This window comes from Zychaea mexicana (genome assembly GCF_025766255.1).
Source record: "Zychaea mexicana strain RSA 1403 chromosome Unknown BDB00scaffold_21, whole genome shotgun sequence".
In the NCBI taxonomy this organism is placed as follows: Eukaryota; Fungi; Mucoromycota; class Mucoromycetes; order Mucorales; family Lichtheimiaceae; genus Zychaea; species Zychaea mexicana.
The window spans coordinates 449,257-468,074 of record NW_026516684.1 but is presented as its reverse complement, the minus strand read 5'-3'; the positions used below and the strand labels follow the sequence as shown (position 1 = coordinate 468,074).

Genomic DNA, 18,818 nt, shown 5'->3' with positions numbered 1-18,818 from the left:
CCAACGGCCTAGCCGTATACACTCGGACATTCGATATAATCCTCCACGATACTATTTCAACCATCGCTCGATTTTATTACATTCTTACATGCGCGTCGCATGCAACCTTATATGATTCAAAAGCTAGTAAATCAAAGCAAATGCCAAGGAGATATCTCTAGTTTTTCATCGGCATCCAAGCTCATCACAGCATCTCAATTTGAGTTCAGTAGCTGTTGGATTTTAGCTATGGTTACTGAATAACTTTCTATTGCTTTACTACCAGAGATACATATATTCACGAAAGCTCTTCCGCTCTCTAACACATTCCTGAAAGTTTATCAAAAAAGAGCCATGATATTTGCAACGCATACTAGAAGGATTATGCTGAGAAAATAAACGATAGGTTTTTGCTTAACAGAAATGGCAGAACTGTCCAAATTTGAATTGAAAGACTTGTCATTTTAAATCTAACAGATACTGGTAGATGTTGTAGCCGTCCTTATTATGTAATTATCATAATGTTTACAGACTTTATCAGGAGAATGAGTAAAATAACATATTGTCGAATAGCGTAACTGTTAAAGGTGACCGTTGACAATGAGACAGCGGTATAGAGGGAGAAAAACTGGAATACTATGAGAAATTTATTTTTTTAGCCTGCCATCTCTGTTTTCATCTTACACGCATTTACCAGTGAGGGTAATGTATAAAGACAGGAAAACAATAATTGTGTATATCTACAACCGTCGCTGTCGACATACAGACATCAAGGCTAACAGTTTATAGTACGCTTTGCCGTTGACGCAGACAGTATGCTGTACATAATTGTTTTATGCATGAGACGCCGACGCATGGGTGACACTGAACTTATCTTTTGGCCCACTTTCTCTTTGATTAAAGAAAAGTACAATGAAGTAGCTCATCTACCGTACTTGCAATGTAGTACGTATATTTTGATTCCACAAATATGCAAGTTTTCAAGTCTTTTGGAAATGAAATATTGGAAAGACAACGAAGCAACGTACACACAGCATTAATAGATTATTCGTTTTTACGAGGAAACACCGGTGAAAAATGCATTCAACGCTGTCAGATTCACAAGCTCCATAACAATTATTTGCGTTGATACAGTTTGGTTGAGAGCGCTTAGCAGTATATACTGTGACATACACTAATGCGTCAAATTTCTACCTAGTACCTTAACATAGTACAAAAAAGCAGATGTTTCGTTATGTCTACTAGACCGCAATCATACATTAAATGGAATCCTCAAAAATATTTTTTAGATATCAGTAAAGAACTAATGTTCAGTACTCTGTTTTCGTACAATAAAAATGGAAATAGTGAAAGAAGTAACTAAGCCCATATCGTGCTGCTACTGCGCCCCGCCTTACAAAAGGATAGAGGAGCACATTTGTGTTCTAATAAGGGTGAATAACATTCTCAATGCACATTAATGCTTATCATTAATACATGATTTTTCGCACGCATGCAAAATGCAGGAATAATAGCAAGACACACGAGTTTCCCGCCGCCGGCCGCCATGTTCTAGTACAGAAGATAAAATCTCCATCTGCACAAGCACATTGCAATGTATCTTTATAACATGGCTTACTTTTTTTTTGCTCGCTTAAAAAGGTCGATTTGTGGATAATTTGATTATGAAACAAATACCATACTTTATGTGCACCACAATGCATGTGTACATGCATTTTACATTTTTATAGTCCAAGGCTCATACTTTTAGAGGGCCATTCCCCAAGAGCACTCTTTTCAGCAGCAAAGTACATGTACAACATCTCTGTCTGTTATGTACAACCATTTAGCAGCAGTGTAAACAATGCAACAATAACAACAAATATTACGACTTTTGTTGATGTTGTTAAAAAATGACCGATGAGAAAAAAAGAACTCACAAGCAACAACAACAGAAATGGAGCGACTGGATAGAGCTGATAAACTATACTATAGTGCGACCAGCGTAATAATAGACAGTAGTGGTATTTCGCAGTTTCTGTGTTTACAAAAACAAAAAGTCATGGGATAGAAACTGGGCTGCAGGCTAGCTGGGTTTGGCTTGGGTCATCGAAAGGGCTGTGGAGGGAGCTAGTACTGGCACCGCAATTAAGAGACAAATCCAGTAATAAAAGCCTCGTCATCATTGTTAGAAAAAAGGTCGTAGTTGGTTTGGCTTATTAGATAAACAACTTGTGAAACGGTCTTGAACACTCCCTCCTTGCTGATAAACGTAAAACACACAGACAATATACGCAGATAGGTGCGATATGCAATAAGGAGACTGTTGTTGGCAGGATGATAGCGATGATCATCAATTTTAGAGTGATCTGCTGCAGCAATTCTATTAGGCAACATAAACGATGGCAATCTGCATCTTTGCTGTTGCTGTTGTATACATGTACAGGTTGGGAAATTGTATACTTAGTAAACACACTTTTGTTGGGTGTGGTGAGGTGAAATACAAACATCTTTCCAGACATAGTATGGGTGCGTGTGGGGGAGCAGTATACATACACACTAGATCATGTATGCTGATACACATATATATATATATATATATATATGCACACGCACAAAAATAAAAAAGAATGTGACGGTATTGGTGCCGAGGGCTTTCTAACCAAGTAGTATCATCAGTTGCTGTCAATCATAATTAAATAAACTCATTTTTTTTTACCTTGTCACCATATAACACAAAACTGAGTTCTTTTGACGTATTGACAACAGAAACATTGTCTTTGAATCAGAGTTTCAAGTCGTTGTTACATACTCACTTTTAGGCAGTAGCGACAATAGTTGCAACGAAGATTTCTGCTAAACTCATTGTTCGGTATGCTTTTCAAACGGATATATACATAGCAGGCTTAATCATCTAAAAAAAAGAATTCAATCGTTGTATTATCACAGTAGCTGTAATGTGACCCTTATAACACTATCAGCAGCTGAGCAGCATTAACAATCAGGAGCAGCAGCAGCAGTAGTAGATTAGGATAGCCACGTTTTGTTGTATACAGTATGATTGACAGATCATGGCCGTTCCCGATAGCAGCCACATATTCACCAAACAGCACATAGTGGCAATGTGACAAGTGTCTATTTCAGATAATCGTGCTCTGAAAGCAAACCATCTTTTATGTGGAAGCGAACGACCTGTGCTCGTGGTATCAATGTCAAGGCCGTCTCCAGTACTACAACTTTGCTTCCGAAGAAAGACATTTCTCATTGTAAAAAGTTGATATATATGCTCAGTTTTAGTGATTATAGCAAATGAGCGTTACATTTCATTCCCATTGATGCTACTATGGAATAATGTATATATATGAAGCTTTTGAATGCAAGCAAGGAGGGTGTGTGTGTGTACGGATGTTGAAAAGCAAAGCACCGCGCAACAACAAAGAAATCCTTTTGTGTTACGGCTGGCTTTTACCCCTTGAAGTTCCATATAACACCATCATCATGTTTCTCGGGCTATATGAGATTACAGCTTAGTAAGATATATGTATATATAAAATTGTAACGTAATAGGAGGAAGAGAAAGGAATATATATAAAGTATACATACAGAGAATGAAAAAAAGAGAGAGAGAGAGACAGAGAACACTATAATAAGAAAAAAGAGGCTTTACAAAGTCACGGAATAGAAGTAGTTGATAGGAAGAAAAGTGTCAAAGTACACAAGAAGAAGGGTTGAGGGGGGCGGCGGCGGAAAGGGGAGAATAACAAAGCCGTAATTCCGAGGTTTGGATGTTTGCGTCTTATACCGGTAAACATTTCCTCACGGGAATGAAAAATGGAACAAACAAACAATTAATTAACAACAGAACATGAAGAAAGAAAAGGGTAAATGCATGGGCTCGATATAAGATGGGGTATGGGAAAAAAACAGCTGGGAAAGAAAAAAGATGGGGGGGGGGAGAGAGAAGGGTAGGAAGAGGCATACGAGAAGAATTTTTTAACTAATAGACTATATATATATATGTATATTAAAAAACGAATGATGAGGAATAGCAAACTAGACATGTCGTTGTTGAGGATGGTGAGGGTGCTGCATTCGAGTAGAAGTTCTAGCCGTCCTTCGCGATGTTGAGGACGAGGAGGAGGAGGTGGCATTCGGATGGATATTCCCATTGAGTTGGCTAAGCGTCTCCTCCAGCTCGCGGACACGCAGCTGGTGATCGCGCAAATCTTTCTGCATCATTCTGATCTGTTCAACACTCTTGCGCAAGATGGTTCCCTTGTTGAGTCGAGCAACACCGCCTTCTTCTGCTGTCAGGGACTCGGGCAGTAACGTGCCCAGCTCTTGAATACGATCATTGATATTATCTCGTCGGCGTCGCTCCACTAGATATTATGTGTGTTAATTTAGTTGTTGTCTTTATTGGCAAAACCAACATTATCCTGTATGTGAATCTTACCTGCATTATGTGATTCTCGACGGCGCCGTCGTTTCTCCATAATTGCTTGGAGACTAATTTTGAAAAGAGATTAGCCATCCTTATTTCAGTATACACTGCTCACTTTTACTGTCAACGATGCTTCACCCCAGCTTTGAGGTAAGTGCTACCAGACAAAGAAACTAAAGAAGCAAAACTTACTTTGCTTGAGCTGCAAAGTCATCATCGTATGGTTCTGTGTTGTGGTCACCGGTATCTTGTTGGTGTTGTGGCATACTACCAACACTGTTACGATTACTGTTACTCTGTTGTTGGTGGTGGTGATGATGGTGATGGTCATAGATAGGCTGATCAGCCATGATGCGATTCCCGGGTCCTCCTCCTCCTCCTCCTGGAGCCATGACGGCAGCAGCCGCTACTGCTGCGCCGTCATCAGCCAAAGATGGATGGTGCATGTGGCTATATCCAATATTGGCAGGAGCGCTTACTGCGAACGAAGAGGGTGTTGATTTATAATAATAGTCTGAACTTGTCGAGGGTGAATCAAAATACATCATGTTTGTATTTGCGGCAGCCGGATTATTGTTATATTGATAACGCTGTTGTTGTTGATGATGGTGGTGGTGGTGCTGATGGTGATGGTGCGGGTCATCCAGAAGACTACTATTGGATAAGCGCTTGTTATCATTTGAAGTAGTGGAATCTTGTTGTTGTTGTTGCTGGTCGTACAAATAATCTTGCGGATCATGCTGGGTATGCGAAAGCTGCTGCTGCTGCTGTTGTTGGTGGTGGTGTTGGCGGAGTACCGGTGATCTTTGCTGGTGTTGTTGTTGTTGTTGAAGATCCGGTGGTGGTATGCCAGTAACGGAAGAGGTCGTGGTGAGTTCCGAATAGTCGAGATCCGACAAATTTGGCGAGCTTTCTTGCGGATTCTGATGCTGTGCAAAGAAAATGTGTTGGCTGTCCATCATTTGTGTTGGGTCCAAGCCAATAGCTGCCTGCTGGTCCTTGAACCGCATTTGTTGTATATGATAAGATGTGGGATGTGCTAGCCGTGAAGAAGGTCTAGGCGTTGTTGCTTGTGGGTCTTCGGCTGCTGCTGCTGCTGCTCCAGTTAGCATATTTTCGTTATTCGTTTAATATTGAAAAGAGTTCAAATGAAGAGAAAAAGAAAGAAAGAAAGAAGGAAAAAAGGAGGTAGAGTGGGAAAAACGTATAAAGAACACACAAAAGAAAAAGGAAAATGGCAAAGCCTACTCTCTCTCTCTCTTTTATAAAACGATGACGCGCGCGGACCAGCATAAAAGAATTGTCATACAATAGAAAAAAAATAATCATGGGAATGAAAAGGCACTCTGCAGGTCTCCAATATGCAATGTACACGGTATGACAGAACCCAATTGAGTTAGCCTATGAAAAAACTTTTCCGTGATGATGAAAGATACAGGCGGTTCCTTTTTTGGGACTGACCAGGCTCGGCATCTCTCGTTACAAGAATCGGGGGGTGGGGGGGGGAGGGGGAGGGTGAAAAACACAACTTTCTAACAGAGAGAGAGTATGTGTGTGTGTGTTTGTCGGAGAGCGGCAGAGAGGAAAAGGCACAATGAAGGTTTGAAGATAGAGAGAGCGGAGAGGAGCTTGCAGTAATAAAAAAAAACGCTGCATATCATGCTTTGTAAGAACATCATTTCACATTTCTGCTAAAAATGCAACTATTATGCGCTTTTTTTTTCACAATGTTTTGCCCTTTGAGAAAAAGAAAAATGTTCACGACGGCTGCCGCCGCCGCCGACTAAGGAGTAATTTTTCTTTTGAAAGGTTAAGGTCTCGGGGAATAATAAAACGTAGAGGATCAACGTCTTACAGCTAGTGTTCTTCATCGCCTCGTTTCTTTTTTGTTTCCTTTTGATCGTCCCGGCTGTTCTTTCTTGTCACACGGTTCGGAGAATGGCAGCGGGGGAGGGGGCGGTGAGTTTAGATAGCGCTGCATTACACGACCTTTTGGTTGTTGTGTATGCATGAAGAATTGTGTTTCATCATTTCATTTCCATATACATAGCAACCACTTTTACCATTGTAGCGCGCAATTTTGTTGCCATGGTGCGAGCTTACTGTTGTTACTATGGTGACTTTCTTTCTTGGCAGACCATGGAGATGCTTGTTGCCAAGAAACAAGGTGATATAACAATCATGGCTTCTTCATTATCATCGGTAGTAACCAATGTAAATATATGCCAAGAATCCTCCATCTTTGGAATAGAGGTTTGCGGACCACCAAAGAAGAATATTCACTGTGAGAGGAAAGACCGGGACATCGGGGAAAACATCCTTTTTCTTTCTAAAGGTTGGGTTTGAACGGAACGGCATTGTTTTAAGACCGATGAGATGCTGTTGCTGCCACTGTTGTGATGTATATGGGTCGCAAGACAAAAATGGTAAGTTGCTGTGGAGACGAAACCAAAAAAAAAGAGTCACGCGTGAGCGTGCGTGATGATGATGATGGTTTTATTACCCCTTCTCTTTTTCTCTCCATTATCACACTAAACATCGACTTGCTTATGCGAGAAAAGTATGCGGCTCTCCAGAATATGCTGAGAGGTTGATTTTGTCAATGATTTTTGATTATACTGTAGACACTTTTATCCTTGAGTATCAATGGTATATGCGTGTTATGTGTGTAATAGTATGTGATATGTGACACATCTCACTATTTTTTTTCCCGCCAAATCATACACCGCAGCAGGCAATCTCATCATGTCATTTTCATTACTCCGTAGTAATAGATGTACATACATTTTGCATCTCGGTGTTTTTTAGGGTGGGAGAGTAGACCAGGTGATGGAAACTGAGTCAAAGTAAAAGCTATTCAGGCACGGAATTGGGAATCACGGGTCGTCTTTTAGCGGGGTAAGTTTGCTATATTATACTAGTACCTTATACGCAACCCGTGGATATGCTCCATGTGTTCCGGTCCAGTGGATGAAGAGATGTATGGACCAGTCCCCGCCGTCCTCGCAGCTACTAGAAGCGGGAGGGGGGGGGTATACCGGGTATTGTGCTGGTGTTACTATTGTATCTATAACGATAAATTGAAAAGTTGAGAGACCATCATCATCGTCGTCGTCGTCGTCTTTTAACCGACATATCACGGTGATTGGTGCAACTCTCACAGTGATACGGAAATAATGGGTTACCGGATCCTGATCACCATCATTATTCTACTAGCTCAAATCGAGAAAAGAAAGGGTAAGGTGATGATGAGGATGATGCGTATGGGAGCCTACTGCTACTAGGTACTTTTTTTCAACGTACAAAAACCGATATGGATAGTAGTAGTAATGGTAGTACTAAGTATCATGCAGTGATCTCGCTCCACTGCAGTCTCCGCGCTACGACCGCTGCTACCCTGACTCTCGGGTTCAACAATAGTTACTGCTTGTATAACCTTTTATTGTTAGCAAGTATAAACACCCCGCCCCCCCCAACCGGGACCAAACTCCTTGTCAATAATGATTTGGCATTACAGTATTATAGGTCGTGCAAATAACGTCATCACCTTGTTTGGTTTAATGATGATCATACCCGAGAAGGATGCTAACAGGACTATTAACACAATTGTTACTTTTACTCCGTCTCCGTTCCGCCCCTTCCATATGTTTTACAACTTTTATTGTTCGTTTTGCAAAACAAAAAAAAGAACTCAGCGAACAATGGCGGGTTGGAGGGTGGGGGGGGGAATGGGACGGCGGCGGCGGAAGAAGAGGGGATGAAACCATTGTAATAAAATAAGCTGCCGAACAAAATGAAATCTGTTCCTGAAAAATAATAATAATAACTCTGCTATGATCTTATAGCCTGATTGATAACTGTCTTGACTCGCTTGTTGTTGGCGTCATCATGGTTTCGCTGCAACATCAACTGATGTCTTATTTTTTGACGGATACAACCCGTGGCCCTTTGTTGCACACCGACATAATATGTCACTTGGAAGGGGACGACGACGACGACAATCAAAGAAAGGAACTCAGCAAAGCGCATATTGATAGGATTGTCCAAAACTCATCTGTCCAATACTATATGTACCTGAACGACATAGTGTCTTGATGTATCCAGCTCTATTACGCAGAAAGTAGGGCTCTCTCTATCAAGATACAATATATATAATGCCAAAGTGGGAGGTGCGGTTATACAAATCAACATGGTGCAACAACATTTATTTACTGCGACCTAGCGATAATACATAGTAACAGCACATATATGCTTCATGGCCCTTATTATAGGAGCTAAAGCAAGGAGAGTACCAAGAAGATATATATATATATATATATAATATATACGCGCTACAAATTGTTCATACACACTACCAGCTTTTCCTTTTATGTTTCAGGGAGCAACAACAACAACAATGTTTACCGCATTGTGGAACCGTCCACAATGTAATATATGCATATACCCGCCTCCCTCCTTTTGCGGAAGAAGAAGAAGAGCAAGGTGGCGCTTCTTTCTCCAACAACTATGGGTACTTGGAGCAATAACCAAGCCGAGTAGTATATATAATACCAGTCTTATTTGCCACGAGGATTCATGCTGGTAATGACAAGATAGCTCGAGTCTACTACTTTATGTATAGTTTCATACAAGGCACACCACACGTAACTTATGTCGAAGATTAAAAAAAAAGCTTATGTTCGTCGTGGCTATTTGGTGTTTGTTATTGTGCTTCCTTTTCTTAGTTGTTTTAGCACCCAAAAAATAAAATAATTTGTTCTTTCTCTCTCTTTTTATTTTCGCATCTCAATTCTTTGACGCATCTTGCAATAATAATAAAAAAAGGAAGGGCTCTATTATACTTTAACACAACCGGGCGCCAACCAGCAACTCTCTCTCTCTCTCTCTCTTTCCCCCTTTTCCTTTTTCCAATTTCCCTCCAACAGCGAAAAATACAACAACAGCGAACCAACAAAAGAAGCAATCCAATGCAAAATAGTTGGCGCGGTCAAAGTAATGGTAGTGCTGCTCAACGATCTCCACCTCCATTCGATGGCGAGACCGTGAACAGTGAACCGTTACAATTCGGCTCAGAGCCGTCATTAACCAAAGTATCTCTCTTTGGCGGCGACTCTTCCTTCAACATGATATCCGACGAACTTTCATTCCATCCTTCCTCTTCGCCTCTTCCTTTGGACATTGTTCCTACTGAAACAGCTGGTCTTGACGACGACGACGACGACGAAGAACAAGAAAGAACACCATTGCCAAATGATAACAACAACCGGCATCAACAACAGCAGCAGCTGCTGCTACAGCAACAACAAGAACGTTTAGAGGCACAAGTAGCTGCAGCAGCTGCTGCAATCACACCACTTGAACACCAACACCAACAACAACAAAACCTAGGACTCTTGAACGATCATTCAAGTCTGTTTGATCAAGAAAGTCGTCTCGAACATCAATTTGAACTGTTATCCATGGCTGACGCGAACGGTTACTCGGAAAGCAATATAAATGATGCGGTTGCCGCCAGTAGTAAACAATTACGCAACGATCATGCTTCTGGTTATCATGGGCCCGTCGTCAATGGCACCAACAACAACGAGTCGCAGAAAGAAAGATCGACTACGTTGACGTTAAAAGAACAAGAAAAGGTATTTATCATAGAATAATGCTATATTGTCGGGAGGTTGGGGGGGGGGGACTTCTTCGATATCCCCCATTTATCATCATTCGTTATGTTAACAAGTTCCTTTCTTTATGCAATTCTCTCAGACAATCGACACGTTGAAAAAGGAAAACTTTGGATTGAAGCTCAAAATATATTTCCTTGAGAAACGTTTAGACGATATTTCGCCTGATCAAGTGGACAATGCACTCAAAGAGGTAACTGATAAAATGGGGTGTAGGAAAAAATAAAGGAGAAACACAGAACTAAAAGAAAAAAAAAATCATTAAAAAATTAGAATGTGGATCTCAAAGTCAGTAATAAAACGCTGACACAAGAGCTGAAGAAATACACAAAGATGATATGGGAGTTAGAATCAGCCATGGATATTTTACAACGGAATCAAAAGGCGTGTGATTTACCGCATGGCATGTCGAGCGACGAACAGATGGAATACGAGACGGCGTTAACGAACGCGGCTCAATCTCAAGAAGAAAACAAACGGTTGCACAAGATGGTGGCGGAATTAAATGCGGAAAATGCAAAGCTTCGTGTCAGGTCATCGGCATCATCACCACGTCATGCGAGCCCGATTCGGATCAGTCGAAGTAACAGTAATGGTAGCAGACATGCAGACACTGGTTACAACAACAACAATGATGATGACGACAGCAGTGATTATTGGATCAGTCATCATCAGCGTCGACCCCAGCCAAACAACAACAACAACAACAACAACAAGGACCAGGTCGAGATGTACAGAAAAGAATGGTTGCAAGCCAAACAAACGATTGAACGACAAAACCAAACGATCCAACTTTTGCGTGAAGAAAACGAGATGCATCAAAGTGCAACGACGTCAAGTGCTAGTGGAAAAGGTCGAAACCAGACACGGTATACTTCGAATGACAGTCTTGTACGCTCCATCTTATCTGATCGCGATGCATATGTATCCAAGGCAGAGCACTTGCAAGACGTAAGTTTTCAATGTGATTGTAACCTACATGGATGTGTTGATTAACCATGCTTTTTGATCTTTCAGAACCTGAGTAGAATGCAAGAACGAAATTCCGAAGTCATGGCACAATTGTTAAACAAGAACAAAGAGTTGGACAGGATGCATGAGCACACGGACGAGCTGGTACGGTCGTTGCACGATGCGAAGCAAATGCTACGCGGCAAGACAAACGAGTGTCAGAAGCTGCGGGAAGAACTAGAAGACGCGTTGCAAAACCGACACAACAGCAGGACCAAGAATGTTACTGAGCTTTTGGAGACGCTCGACGGATTACGTCAGGAGAATTCGGACCGTGCAAAACTTGTTGAGAAACTCAGAGCCGAGTTGGAGGATAGTGACTACGTTCATCGCAACCAAGTCGCAAAACTGGATGCAGAAATAGAGCGTCGCGAGCAAGAGTTCATGGCATTAGAGGCTCAGGTTGTCAAGGTAAAAAAAATTGTTCTGTTTGGTTGTTAGTCCTTTCAGTCGTTTTACCGGGATTGGGGCGCTAAAAATCCTTTTATACAAAACACTCTAGGTCATGAACCGTGCGGAAAAGTTAGAAGCGCGTGATAAGGAAAAAGACAAACTGATCAAAGAGCTCGAGCGCCGTATCCACGAACAATCTACAGCTAACAACAACAACAACAACAACTATAACGACAACGACGATAACGACAACGACGAGAATTACGACGTTGACGAAGACATTGAGCGTCTAGAAGAAGAGCTGAGGTTAAAGGACGAGCAGATTGCCAAATACGAACAGCAATTGGAAGAAGTGGATGCACACAACGAAACGGATCTGAATGCGCTCGAGGATCGGTTCATGCAAGTAGAACAAACAATGCAGCACAAAGACGATCAGATCAAGGAACTTGAAGAAGAACTCGAATCCATGTTGCAAAAGACGCAGGAGGCCAAGAACCGTTATGAAGAGGATCTACAGATGCTGGAGCGACAGTTTCAAGAGCTTGAGCAAGCCATGCGTGAGCGAGACGTTCGAATTGCATCGTTGGAGGGCCATTTAGAGGCACAGACGGACGCGGTCCAACGTGAAAAGGGGCTACACAAGGAAGAGATCAAGGAGCTTGAGGACAAGTTGCGTGCAATGGCGAATTTGTTGCGTGAAAAGGACATGTTGATGGCCAATATGGAGACGCAAATGGAACATCGGGCGGCCGGTGCAAGGGATGCGGCACAAGCTTATGAATCTGACCTGCAAGATATCAAAGAGGTATGCTGCAATGTGTGTGTGTGTGTGTGTGTCGGTGGGGGGGGTGGTTAATGGCGAACATACGGTTTTTTGTACGTACGTGTGTGTGTTTGCAAGTGGGAAAAAATGATGTATATTTGGTGTAACACCCAATGGCACTTGTATTTTTTTTAGCAACTCGGCTCTCGCATGATTGAGGCAGAAGAAGAGTGGGAGGTCAAAGTGACTGACTTGACAGATCGGTTAAAGGCGACTGAGGATCAGTTGAAAAAGGACCGTCGTCTTGCCAATGAAAAGCTTACCGAGGCAGTCAGCGCAAAACGAACACTACAGCAAAAACTAGAAAGTGCAAACAAAAAGAATGGTCTGTTGAATGATCTTTTGGATCAGTATCAACGATCGTCAGAGGTACAAGAAGAGAACTCTTTTAAATGTGGAGAGAGAGAGAGAAAGTGTCTTTGCTTACGTTTTAAATGAATTTTGACATGAAATAGTCAAAGTATGGATCAAGGAGTTCGACAATGTCGTCATCTCAGGCACAGATGGCGCTTACAAAACTCAATCAGGAACTGCAACGTGAGATTGAGGAACGCGATCGGGCGTTGCAGCACGAAAGTGCGCGACTGCAGGAATGTGAATTAGATTGTGGGCGACTGGCCGAAGAACTCGAGCAGGTCGAACAAGAAAAAGATCAGCTGAACGAACTGTTGACACGACGCAATAGCATGATCACGCGGTTATTCGAAAGATTGGAGGTAAAAATGTCATGATTTGGAAAATAATAATAATAGAATGATTATTGACTGATCTATCTACATGTAGAGTACCAACGAGCGCAAGGCTGTGATGGAAAGTGTGTTGTTGCGACAGGCAACGGATGAAGTCATTGACAACACCAGCAGTGGCAGTAGCGGCCATGGCAGTCTCCACAACCACCACAACAGACGCGCTGATTCTGCAATGAGTTCGCGGTAAAGATGATGATGATCTTTTCGCTTTATATATATACACATATACACGCACACATAGTTACTCAAATCATCCTGCATCATCCACATCTGTACATAATACTGGCAAACTTTGCTTAATATACCCACCCTTCACTGTGAGTTTTTAGTTGTGTGTTGATGCGTGTTGATAAAACATGCGTGTTTCGAAGAGAATGAGCCAATGAGCGCTCTCATGAAGTCCACCCCCAAATAACAGGGAACGATAAGATGAAGCAATTCATTGGCTCAAGATAATGGACGATAGCTCCGCGTCAAAGAGCATAAGCTTTTTTTTTTTTTTTTGTTTGCTTTGATGAGATGGATAAGCCGCGCTCCCTCTCTTCTCTCCAACGGGCTTGAGGCCTTCGCTTCTACTAGGTTTCCAATGCTGCAAGGAGGAAAGCGAGACATTGAAGCGAACAAGTGTTGTTAGAAAAAGGGAAAGAAGAAGGGTTTCCAACCCACTAGGGGAGGCAACAGCGTCTGGAGTCTAAATGAAAAAAGTAGCCATGGAAATTATAGCCCGAAGCTATTTTGTTTTTGGGCGTTCGGGCGTGTGTGTCTGTTAAGATTTGTTCGATGATGGATGCTGCCCAAGAACAAAAAAAAAACCATAAAAAGAGGAACCGAGCTCTCTTTTCTTTTCTTTTCTCTCTCCCTTCCTCACTCTTACTTTTTCTTTCCCCCGCTCTTCTTTGACTTTCTGTACATACACTGTCTTTGCTGAAAAACACTATGGCTCCCGTCGTCACTCCCGAAATCACATCGAGCGTCCAGTGGCTCTCGCAGATGAACGTAGACATCGAACCCACAGCCGGTCGCAAGTCCAGCATCATCGGTACCATTGGTATGTGCTCTCTTAGTCACCGTTTGTGGGTTGGGGTTTTCCCTGTATATATATAAAGACGCGTGTTGCTATTTCCACCGACCCACACGCTCCCCGTCCGTACCCGGTTCATTTTTCTCACAGAAACTAACTTCACCCCCACTTGTCCTCCGTTTAATATCAAAAAGGTCCCAAGACCAACAGCGTGGAGATGATCACCCAGTTGCGCAACGCCGGTCTCAACGTTGTCCGTATGAACTTCTCGCATGGCTCGTATGAGGTACGTGTCTGGTAATCGCGGGTTTCTACGGGAATTGTTTGATGTTTCCCTTGATTTTTACTGCGACTGCGGAGATCTTTCCGAACAACAAAAAATTTGGGGGGAGAAGGGAGAGCTGGATTTCTTGGGTAAAAAAATAAGGCTAACACTATTTTCTAAAGTACCATCAATCGGTCATCGATAACACTCGCAAGAGTTTCGAATGTAAGTCTTTCTTTTTACTTTGTTTCTTTTTGGACTTAAAGGGTGTGTGTGTGTGTGCAGTGAGACTGATGTGTTATCATCGTGTGTCCCCCAGTATATCCCGGTCGCCCTGTGGCCATCGCGCTGGACAACAAAGGCCCCGAGATCCGCACGGGTAACATGCGGGACAATGTCGAGCTGCCCATCAGTGCCGGCCATGAAATGATCTTTAGCGTCAACCCGGAATACAAGGACATTTGTGACGACAAGGTCATGTATCTGGACTACAAGAACCTGCCCAACGTCATCAAGCCCGGCAAGATGATCTATGTTGACGACGGCGTCCTTTCCTTTGATGTTCTCAGCATCGATGGCGACGACATTCGCGTCCGTGCCCGCAACAACGGCCGTCTCTGTGCCCACAAGGGCGTCAACTTGCCCGGCACCGACGTCGACCTGCCTGCCCTCTCCGAAAAGGACAAGGCCGACCTGCGCTTTGGCGTCAAGAACAAGGTCGACATGGTCTTTGCCTCCTTTGTCCGCCGTGGTCAGGACGTCAAAGATATCCGTGAGGTCCTTGGCGACGATGGCAAGCATATCAAGATCATTTCCAAGATCGAGAACCATCAAGGTGTCACCAACTTTGACGATATTCTGGCAGAAACGGACGGTGTCATGGTTGCACGTGGCGTAAGTTATTTTTCCAAGGGGGGGGGTGGGAAGGATGGGTTCTTTTTTTTACAAGTGCATCCTGTGTTCTGGGGAGTCAAGGGCTAAACACTCAGGCTAAACGGTCTTTCTGATAATAGGACATGGGCATCGAAATCCCCTTGGAGCGCGTTTTTATTGCCCAGAAGATGATGATCACCAAGTGCAACCTTGCTGGCAAGCCTGTTATCTGGTAAGTTACTTAATAGTGAGAATGTAATTCCAAATGCACTCATACCCGTCGATCTACATAGTGCCACTCAAATGTTGGAGTCCATGACCGTAAGTTTCCCCTTTGACTCATGTTTTTTTCTTTTATGGAAACGAGCTCTAACAACTCTCTCTCTCTCTCTCTCTTCTCAATAGTACAACCCTCGTCCTACCCGTGCCGAAGTGTCCGATGTCGCCAATGCCGTCTTGGATGGTGCCGACTGTGTCATGTTGTCTGGTGAGACCGCCAAGGGCAACTACCCGGTCGAAGCCGTCACTACCATGCACGACATTTGCAAACTGGCCGAATCGGTTCTGTGCTATCCCGCCACCTTTAACGAATTGCGCTCGCTCACTGCCCTGCCCACCGAGACCACCGAGACCGTTGCGTGTGCTGCTGTCAGCGCTGCCCACGAGCAGAGCGCCGGTGCCATCATTGTCTTGACCACCTCGGGTAACAGTGCCCGCTTCCTGTCCAAATACAGACCCCAGTGCCCCATCATCGTCGTCACCCGTAACCCTCAGGTCGCTCGTCAGGTCCACTTGTACCGTGGCTGCTTCCCCTATCTCTATCCCAAGCCCAGCTCGCACCCTACCGCTTCCTTGTTGTCGCCCAGCGCTGCTCACTTGGCAAGCCCAGCTGATGTTGCTCCCTGGCAGGAGGATGTGGATGCTAGATTGATGTGGGGTATGGAGCAGGCCATCAAATACGGGTAAGTTTCTGAAAGAAGGGGGTATCAGCATCATCATTATATTCTGCAAAGGCATTCCGTCAACTAAATACGACATGACGCTTTTTCTATATAGCTTGTTGAAGCACGGTCAACCCGTTGTTGCTGTGCAAGGTTGGAAGGGTGGCCTTGGCAACACAAACACCCTCCGTGTCCTGTTTACCCCTTAAACAAAGCGTTTCTGGTCCTTTTCTTCTTACCCTTTTCATCCCTCTCCTGTTTGCATCATATATCACCCTCTCTTCTTTTTCTTTTTTCTGCAAGAAGCTTCTCTTTCAACAAATCACAAACAATAGTACACACTATACATATTTCTATTTATATCAGCTCTATATAAATATACAAACCATCCGATGATCTCTCAATCATTCTGTATAGCGCTTTGTTTGGAGTGCGCCAATGTTGCAAAAGGGTGTCTCTTTATAAACGTTTCAAACAGTCGTACCTGAATCATTGCTGCACATTCAGGAACGCGTTTGAAAGCGAAACGGACTGTGTTTCACTAAGCAGATTCGCTATCCACTACCTCCAGGCAAAGCTTGTTCCTCTATATCTTGATCTGCACATTAGAAACACTCAAAGTGAGGGAGCTCGCCGTCCATGATCCTTGTTTCATTCACGGTAAAGTATTTAGCAATTTAAAGTCTCAACAAATTTATACTCTGGTATGAAAGTTGATGGGGTTGGGCTGACCTGAACTCATTCTTACAGACAAGTGACATGTATATATATTATTTGATTTCGGATGAAAAATGGGAGGGAGAAACAAATGATGGCAAGTTAATAGAGTAAAAATTTGTTGTTGTTCTTGTTGTGTGTGTGTATAGATGAGAATATGCATCATTATCAAGTTAACCAAACATCTTTGCAAAAGCAGCCTTTTCCTTTTGCTTTCGCTGAACAATCTTTTTCTTGGCATTAGTCAGCTCACGCTTGATGGCGCCATCGTTGGGATCCTTTGCTGCTGCAGCTTCCAAATCCTTGATGCCGCCCTCTTCATCCTTGAGTGCAACCTTGGCCATACCACGACGGAAGTACGCCTTGGTGATATCCGTGTCCTTCAAATACTTTGGGTCGTATTCCAAGACACCTGTGGCTGCAAGCACTGCGTCACGGTTGTCGTTGTTCTTCAATGCGCACATGGCGCGGTTGAGCTGGCAAGGGATTTTGACGGCTGCATAGCTCTTGCGAAGATCCTCACCATCTTCTTCATCAAAGGCAGGCTTTTCGTTCAAGTAGCGGATAGCCTATAGATCATTTGCCCATGTATAAGTCTCTCTCGGTCACCTCCCAATTATACACGGGAGCTTTTTTCTCTTTCTCTCTTTTATACTACCTTTTGATATTTAGTACCGGCAGCACGGTAATCTCCCTTTTTGAAATAATCGTTACCGATCGCCTTTAATTTAGCGCCAATTTCAATCACATCCGTTGGTTCCTTGGAACCATCATAATCCTCAGGGAAATCCTCATAGGTATCACCATCCACAGGCGCAGGAACACCGTCATCAGCACCCTCGGGGATCTCGCCACAATCAGCGATTGCAACATCCTTTTCCGGACGGTCGTTGCTCGTGGGCTGCATCTCAACCGTGCGGACCACACCCTTACCCTTCAACACCTTGCCAAAGACAACGTGCTTGTCATCCAGGTGTGGTGTGCTGACAGTTGTGATAAAGAACTGCGATCCGTTCGTATTAGGACCAGCGTTTGCCATTGAGAGTAAGAATGGCTTGTCGTGCTTGAGATCAAAGTTTTCATCTGATTTGCTATGATTAGCCTTCACTTCCAATATAGCTTTTTTTTTTTTTTCTGTAAAAGTTTACCTTCGAACTTTTCACCGTAGATCGATTCACCACCAGTACCATTGCCGTTGGTGAAATCACCACCTTGACACATAAAGTTCTAATAACAGAAAGCATTAGTATCAAATAAAAAAAAACCCCTTTAAAATTCGATAGGCTTTGCATAATGTATTTTTTATTCCTTTACCTTGATGACACGGTGGAAAATAGATCCCTTGAAGCTCAATGGCTTGCCAGCTTGTCCGACACCCTTCTCACCTAGACGTCGAAAAGGGATAAAGACACACATGGAATACTCAGTAAAAAAAAAAAGACTGCTTTGTACCTATACAGCAAAACTCGTACTTACCAGTGCAAAGGGCGCGGAAGTTCTCAGCCGTCTTTGGCACGACATCCTTAAACTATACGTTAAAATGTTAGCATTGTCGTGTTTTTGTCCTATTTACTGAAGCACTCGTGTGCCCAAAGAAACAGTTCTGCTTTTTACCAATTCAAACACAATGCGACCAGCAGGTTGACCGCCAATGGTAATATCAAAGTAACTACATGCACATTTATGTTTACGCGTTTATTTTTTTTTCTTGTTAGCATTGTTGCCAAGACGATCGTACTCGAGTCGGCATTTTCAGAAAGTGAGAAAAATAAAAACCTACACGCGTGGGTTGGACATTTTTGACTTGAGCAAAGAAGTAAGGGAAGCACAAAAAAAGAGAAAGAGGAAAAAGCTGCTTAAGTTTGCTTGCCGTGGGCGTGGACTCAGGCTCGCCTTTTCAATTTCTCTCAGGTTTTCTGGATCTTTCCAGCTGTTTGTCGGATTT

General features: G+C 43.1%; 4 protein-coding genes across 4 annotated transcripts; 2 read left to right on the top strand and 2 right to left on the bottom strand.

The window, feature by feature from the left end:
• Positions 1-3,592: 3,592 nt before the first annotated feature.
• Positions 3,593-5,180, bottom strand: BDB00DRAFT_814646 (helix-loop-helix DNA-binding domain-containing protein). Its single transcript, XM_053122859.1, has 3 exons — positions 4,595-5,180; positions 4,415-4,467; positions 3,593-4,340 (listed from the first exon to the last, which is right to left on the bottom strand). Exons 1-3 carry the CDS (start codon positions 4,948-4,950, stop codon positions 4,012-4,014), a joined length of 738 nt encoding a protein of 245 aa, XP_052981694.1. The 5' UTR covers positions 4,951-5,180; the 3' UTR covers positions 3,593-4,011.
• Positions 5,181-9,110: 3,930 nt separating this feature from the next.
• On the top strand, positions 9,111-13,560 carry BDB00DRAFT_814644 (uncharacterized protein). The gene is made up of 8 exons (XM_053122858.1): positions 9,111-10,038; positions 10,160-10,270; positions 10,351-11,028; positions 11,095-11,499; positions 11,591-12,289; positions 12,443-12,676; positions 12,763-13,023; positions 13,091-13,560. Exons 1-8 carry the CDS (start codon positions 9,370-9,372, stop codon positions 13,241-13,243), a joined length of 3,210 nt encoding a protein of 1,069 aa, XP_052981693.1. The 5' UTR covers positions 9,111-9,369; the 3' UTR covers positions 13,244-13,560.
• A 776-nt stretch (positions 13,561-14,336) lies between these two features.
• On the top strand, positions 14,337-16,365 carry BDB00DRAFT_760345 (pyruvate kinase; the record flags this gene model as incomplete). Its single annotated transcript, XM_053119206.1, has 7 exons — positions 14,337-14,363; positions 14,525-14,567; positions 14,662-15,236; positions 15,356-15,447; positions 15,509-15,536; positions 15,621-16,177; positions 16,272-16,365. The coding sequence occupies 7 exons, from the start codon at positions 14,337-14,339 to the stop codon at positions 16,363-16,365; spliced, it is 1,416 nt and encodes a 471-aa protein (XP_052981692.1).
• A 681-nt stretch (positions 16,366-17,046) lies between these two features.
• BDB00DRAFT_882489 (peptidyl-prolyl cis-trans isomerase D) lies at positions 17,047-18,670 on the bottom strand (the record flags this gene model as incomplete). The annotated part of the gene is made up of 7 exons (XM_053128153.1): positions 17,047-17,442; positions 17,532-17,956; positions 18,022-18,100; positions 18,188-18,258; positions 18,350-18,401; positions 18,488-18,542; positions 18,654-18,670. 7 exons carry the CDS (start codon positions 18,668-18,670, stop codon positions 17,047-17,049), a joined length of 1,095 nt encoding a protein of 364 aa, XP_052981691.1.
• Positions 18,671-18,818: the final 148 nt, after the last annotated feature.

What these genes read in the sequence shown, in the direction of transcription:
- BDB00DRAFT_814644 (XM_053122858.1), top strand. Translation starts at nt 9,370, where the DNA reads ATGCAAAATAGTTGGCGCGGTCAAAGTAATGGTAGTGCTGCTCAACGA. An exon ending in CGTTAAAAGAACAAGAAAAG is followed by an intron (nt 10,039 to 10,159) that starts GTATTTATCATA and finishes CAATTCTCTCAG; the next exon opens with ACAATCGACACGTTGAAAAA. An exon ending in TAGAGGCTCAGGTTGTCAAG is followed by an intron (nt 11,500 to 11,590) that starts GTAAAAAAAATT and finishes AAAACACTCTAG; the next exon opens with GTCATGAACCGTGCGGAAAA.
- BDB00DRAFT_814646 (XM_053122859.1), bottom strand. Translation starts at nt 4,950, where the DNA reads ATGATGTATTTTGATTCACCCTCGACAAGTTCAGACTATTATTATAAA. An exon ending in GACTTTGCAGCTCAAGCAAA is followed by an intron (nt 4,468 to 4,594) that starts GTAAGTTTTGCT and finishes TTTCAAAATTAG; the next exon opens with TCTCCAAGCAATTATGGAGA. An exon ending in TCGAGAATCACATAATGCAG is followed by an intron (nt 4,341 to 4,414) that starts GTAAGATTCACA and finishes CATAATATCTAG; the next exon opens with TGGAGCGACGCCGACGAGAT.